This window comes from Haemaphysalis longicornis, unplaced genomic scaffold (assembly GCF_048455015.1).
Source record: "Haemaphysalis longicornis isolate Haplotype H1 unplaced genomic scaffold, Haemaphysalis longicornis Haplotype H1 scaffold_3, whole genome shotgun sequence".
NCBI lineage: Eukaryota > Metazoa > Arthropoda > Arachnida > Ixodida > Ixodidae > Haemaphysalis > Haemaphysalis longicornis.
The window spans coordinates 50,883,404-50,889,403 of NW_027526335.1; the positions used below are offsets into that span (position 1 = coordinate 50,883,404).

Here is a 6,000-nt window from a genome sequence, read left to right on the forward strand (position 1 = left end):
CGGTCTGGCGCGCGCGTGCGCGCCCACACCGGCTGTGGTGCGACGAGAACAGTGACGTCAAGGGCGCCTTCCTGTCACGGCGGCTGCCTCGGTGTTCGCTTCACCCAAACTGACACGCATAAACAGAGTTGTAAGTAATTATTTATGCTGCGTTCGACAATCTAATGTGTAATTCTATGATTAGTGGGCTCGTAGGCGCACAAAAAAAAAACGTTAACAGACGAATTTCGTATCAGTAAAGCCCCATATATCTATAAGCTATACACCAAGCCTTATAACAGCGGAGCTGTTCCAAGTCTAGCCCTGTCGACAGTCTCTGCTGGTATCTTGTCACGCTCTCTGGAGCAGGTCTCTCCGTCGCGCAAGAACCGGTTCCCACAATGGAAACAATTCATAAAAAATTGAAAAAGGCGCTGCGGCCTTCCTATTTTGATATATAACGGCTTTAAATTGCCCCTGTGGATTGTCTTCCCAGCAATGCTTTTGTGTGTAGAGGTGATGCTGACTTTCAGGGTATCGGCGTAAGCTTGATCTTCGTAAGCTGGCTTTCTCACATTGTTGTGTCGCGCAGTGTAGCATGGCCGTCCACAGAAAGAGTATAATTACAAGAACGGCCTTAACTCTTGTGTTATCGAAAGTATCCCGAAACAAATTGTATGATTATTAGCCGCTAAGACGACTCTGCCGTTGTGACGGATTTCATTTACTTCTCTTAAATGTTAGTGAGTTAGTTCGCAGTAAATTTGTAAACTTTACAGAATTCCTATCCGCTGTCATTACGTGGCTTTCTACGGAGGGAGCATGGTTACAGAAAACGGCTGTTTTACCGAGCTATCCGGAAAGAAATTATGTATGACAACTAACCATTATAATGATGACCAGCCGCTAAGCTTCGCGGTTCATCCTTCTTCACAGAGTGGGAAGGCACTGCATTATTTTTTTTAAGTTGGATTCTTTACAATACACAAGTGCATTTCCGAGAACACATTTTTCTTGAGGCAATATAAGAAGTCTGATAGCAAACCTATGAAACTGTAACAGCCGAAAGTCTGGTTCACTACTATACATTAGTGCCGTGCTGGGAAGACGTGATTCAGGGGAAATATAAGGAATTTGATATCAAAGTAGTAGGGGTCTAGTGCCTTTTAATAATGGCATTATTTTATGCGGCGATAGTGCGGCGCATCCAGCGTATCAGGTGGATAAACAGGTTTCCTCATTGAGTCCTCATAGAAATGCCTAAAGTATGATTTGGCACCATGACAGCTCACCAGTGACGTAGCCGGAAATATTGTCGCAGACCTTGGCAAGCATCGCCAGGAGCTGACGCTAATCACATGTGCATATATCCAGCTACGTCTAATCTCTGCTTTATCTGGGTATGTGCTGGTGTTGAAAGACCGGCGGTAAGGAACAGAAGAGGGACGAATTTGGAGTTTCGGCCGGACTGGGTTTGCGCCATCAACCCGCCTCTGAGCCGGTGACTACGGTGTCTTTTGTGAATACACCTTCTTCCTGAGAACCTATCTCTTTGTTGTCACGTGACAATATATTTCCGGGATTTCGCACCAGAAAAATAAAAAATAATAAAAAGGTAGACTGCGCCGGATGCTCGAACAATGTCGTAGCCAGTTTTGTGAACACATAATTTCGGGGGAGTGTTCTCACACCGGAACACCCGCCCCCCTCCCCCTGACTACGGAAATACAGAAATAGTACAGAAATATCGTGTCCAATCCACTGTTTTCATCCACGTGTTTCAAAAGGCTGAAAATTGGTTTTCATTTTGCCATTAGAAAGTTCCCCGCCTTTGCTTTCTTTCTGCATTGGGAGGGCGCTATCCGTGCAATTTTTACACAGCGTGTCTTGCGAGTCAGATTTTGTGCTTTTATTAATTGGCGATATGACCTGTCTCGTGCGAAAGCATAACAGAGGGCAAGGAAGAATTTGCACACATTTGCACACAACTCAAGGTACACTGGTCATACTGATTATAACTAGAGCAAAATTCAAGTGATAAAGTAAGCGAATGGGTTCTCTCAAAGCAACGCATTGCCGCTAAACGCGTCAGTTCTGCGAGCAATATCTTATCGAGGCTTGCTCAGTATTATCGTCAGAATATTGCATCTATTTACTCAAGCCACCCCGGAAGGTCTTGTTTGTCGGTTACTGTGTAGCTACCAGATACGCGAGACATTCTTCTACCGTAGTGTTATTTAGTTTCCATAACCAACGGTTACCTCATAAGACAAGTACTGTTGGAACACCTTGCTTTGATTTATATATCATTAGAAATCTCAAAAAATGCTCAAGAAACAAAGGTATAATACTTCCAATCTCTAGCTCCGAAAAAGATATTCGACTTCGAAATTCTTTCACGAATCTCACCGCGTAAGCTTTAGCACAAATAATTGTCCTCGACTATTAAATTTCTACGCCAATCGCAGCGCATAAACTTTCGCACACGTTTGCACTTTATCCAATGCAAAACTGGTTTATAATGTTGGAACCACGGATAAATCTTGCTCTAGCACCGTGCATCGCTCCGACGACAAGCCCAAACAGGCCACACCCAGAGAACCGTTAATATTAGGCTTAGTTCACGGGCCGTTTAATTTGTACCCAGCCCCTCCATCACTCGACAAAACCGTCTAAAAGGTACGCCAGCTGTACTCACTACTTCCGGGACGTGCATCCTGGGCGCAGCAGGTGCAAGCGATCCACGCCAAGCAGGCGACAATCCATCGAACGTCCGCCATCTTTGTCTTGAAATCTACCGCCGCCGAACCCGCGGCAGCGTGGTTGTTGCGTTCAGCCGAGACGTCGGCCAGGAACGGACTGCCGTGGATTGGCCCGACGCCGCTTATCGTAGGAGTCCCGTTGTGTGTTCACGATAACGTGCCTACAAGTCGCCCTCGCGACGTGATGATACGCACCTGCTCTTCGCTTCAGCGAATTCTTCGCGCCCTCTGAAACAAAGCGAACGGGAGACAGACACCGCTTTAAAAATCAACGGCCCGTGTATTTCTTCTCACGCAGCAGCAAGTGCGGCCACGGATTCCTGTATGCGTTTGTGGGAAGTTCAGTCTCAGCACTTTCAGTCAGCGCATACCTTTGTGTTTAGTCAACGGACGGAGGGTATGCGCGGAAACGAAAACCTGAGGGAGAGAGTGAACAGCCTCGTATGCTGTACGTGCTGCTCGGTTCCGCCGTTCACTCTCTCAGGTCATGTTTGAGTAGTGAGATCAGAGTACGGCACGGATAGGGTTGAGACAAGAGAATCAACCAGACGCCGACGTACACCATGCATGCAGGCACACACTTCGAGGCGAGGCGACGGAGCCCTCCAAGACTGGACTCGCCTGTCTGTCCCGTTATCCTCCTTGCGTCCGACCTCACGGTTTACAACAAATGTATACTCAGGAATAAACATGCGTGTTTTTCTTGCCCGCTCAGTGAAGCGCCCAGCACGCTTCAGGGTATTAATGCGTGCGGAATGAGTGGCTCGAATAAATAGCAGCCTTGGTGCTAGTGCGTCCATACTGCGACCTCATTTTGCTGTTCTTGTATGTGCTTTAAGTCACTAATAAAAATTGTCTATAGTTCCAGCCTTATGGTCCTGATGCTTCGCACTTTTAAAGCATATTTATGGTGGAGTTGAGATGCGCCTTTGTATTAATTAATTGGTTGGGTGCATTCCAATCGTTCATGCCTCAAAAATTTTCTAATAAACAAGCACGAGCGCTAGCGCATACAAACAGGATAGAAACCGGTTACAGCCTAGTTATTTTAACGTGGGCGCTTTAGACCGGCCTTGGGCGCTGTTGATAAACGCCTTTATATGTCTGTAAATGCCGGAAGTATAGCAAAATCTATAGTTATCGCCAGCACATGTAAAGCTGCTCTCAGTGATTTCCAAGACACAGCAGGGCCTAGAAACCAGATTTCGGGTGCTTTTTTGGTGCCGTTTAGAGGAAACCAGCCATTAGTGGGGATATACTGCTTGGGCCAAGTGACATATGCCCACAAGGGATGCTCAGACTTTGGATAACGCGGGAAAAGGCAAAAAATCTCTTGAGATATTTTTAACTTATCTGATGTGCTTACAGTGCAGCAACAGTTGGTTCAAACATTTCATGCCCACCTAATGTGAGGACTGGACGTACTTATTGGCCGTGTTTTAAATGTTTTCCAGGGGCCCTTCTAAACGCAAGTCTACCATTTGTTGATGTCGCACAGTAGCGCGGCATGATAACATATTTTTTCCCCCAGACGAATAATGATTGGTTCTTAAAGTATTAGAAGAAATAGGCTTAGTTTAGCCAAAGTTTAGGCTTTGAAGATCGACACCAAATGAGCAGGAACAAATGTACCTTCATTGGCGCTGTTAACAGTTTTCATTTGGCTTTGTTTAAGACGATAATCTTTCTGGGGCTACTTAAACCTGAAATTTTTGGTCTGCCTGTATGTCTGACTGTCTGTCTGTCCGTCCCTCGAATCGGCCATCCGGCCAAATTTAAAAGAATTCCTGAACGAGAAGTCTAAAAGAATTCTTGAACGAGAAGTTTATGTAGCCCAAACCTTTCAGAACAACCAAATCTGGAAACATATTACAAACTTGTCAAAATTGTTGAGGAAAGAGAAATCAGTAGGCATATTGGGGACATAATGCACAGCTGGTACTCGAAATGTTCTTTTAATTTAAAATAATTGTGTGCTCTACACATTAAATAAGTATATGCCTTAGGTTCAATGCTAGATGCACTGAAGACGTTTTCATAGCAGACATTGCGGACAGAACTGTGACTTCATAAACTCGGAGCTTAGCGGCATAACTTTTGCGAGCGAAGCTTTCTCAATCACCCACAAAAATATTTGCTCGTTAAATTACCCTATGTTTAAAATATATCGGATGTATCAAGGTTTTGAATCAATGGATTTCATGTGTACTTTCTATAGTTAGTGTCTGTCCGCGTATCGGTTAAAACGGCTAGGTTCTGCGAAACCCACCGGTTGCTGTTCCTTTTTTCTTAAACATTTGGTTCAAAGCAACATCAGCCTTTAGGGTGTAGCGCGCAGGACGCCATTGTTCCTGTCCTCCTCGCGTGCAATACAAGTACCTGCGATAGACGCCGAGCTTTAAGGGCTTGCAGAGGTATGATTAACAAGTTCTGACGCCATTCCTATGACTTGCAACAGGGCCATAGCCAGAAATATTTTTCTGAGGGGGTTATGGGTTATCAGAAAGGAGATTTGCCGAAAGGAGCACTAAGTCTGGCTCATACGCTGCCTGGAAAAAATTTCGGAGGGGGTTCGAACCCCCAAACCTCCCCTCTGGCTACGTCCCTGACTTGCAATATTATCTAAGCAATTTTGTGAAGCAACAGAAGGACTTGAGGCAGGAGCACTGAAATTCAAAACTTAGAATACCAACAGCAAGAAAAATCTGCCGAGTTCTGAGGGAACAACAAGGACGCTGCAAGCAACATAATGCGGAAGACCTACCTTGTCACTTCAATCTTCTTGTTCCAGCAGTACGTCGTCGTAGTTTTCGTCGTAAACCGAATACGATAAGCGTCGCGATTTAGAATTTCGAGTCGTCTATCTCCATGTTTCCACTTTTTGCCTGTTCGTATTCCCAAGCTCGTATACGAGCCTAACGGCAATACGGCCGTCGTTGAGAGGGGTGCGACCGTTGGCCTTCCAGAACACGGTCTTCTGGAGAGCGTACGATAAACTACGCTCGCCCTTCTCTCTTTTTCCCCTCGTTATCGCCCTTTATGTTTCTCCCAGGTGTTTGCTGGCGTGTCTGATAACGCGGGCACGTCGTTTTCTCTCCACCCGCCGTTCTTCGACGCCTACAACACAGCTAGAAACATTGTGGTCGTTAAAACCGCGGTGACTCCGACGTACACGAAACTGACTCTCACGACGCCGCTCACGGTTTTGCAGGGGCGTACGCGGCCGCCACACCCTACGAGCGGTTTTCTTTTTCGAATA

General features: G+C 45.9%; 1 protein-coding gene across 3 annotated transcripts in view; it reads right to left on the reverse strand.

Moving 5' to 3' along the window:
* The window catches only part of Mesh (sushi domain containing 2 mesh), a 33,002-nt gene extending 27,339 nt beyond the window's left edge, over positions 1 to 5,663 (reverse strand). Inside the window, exons 1-2 of one of the 3 annotated variants that reach the window (XM_077703165.1) lie at positions 5,506 to 5,663; positions 2,678 to 2,969 (exon numbers count right to left, since the gene is read on the reverse strand). In XM_077703165.1, coding sequence (XP_077559291.1) covers positions 2,678 to 2,759 — 82 coding nt within the window. In that variant the 5' untranslated portion in view covers positions 2,760 to 2,969; positions 5,506 to 5,663. Of the gene's footprint in view, positions 1 to 2,677; positions 3,081 to 5,505 lie in introns of those variants that run through there. The other 2 variants (XM_077703163.1, XM_077703164.1) reach the window with 2 other exon arrangements.
* Positions 5,664 to 6,000: the final 337 nt, after the last annotated feature.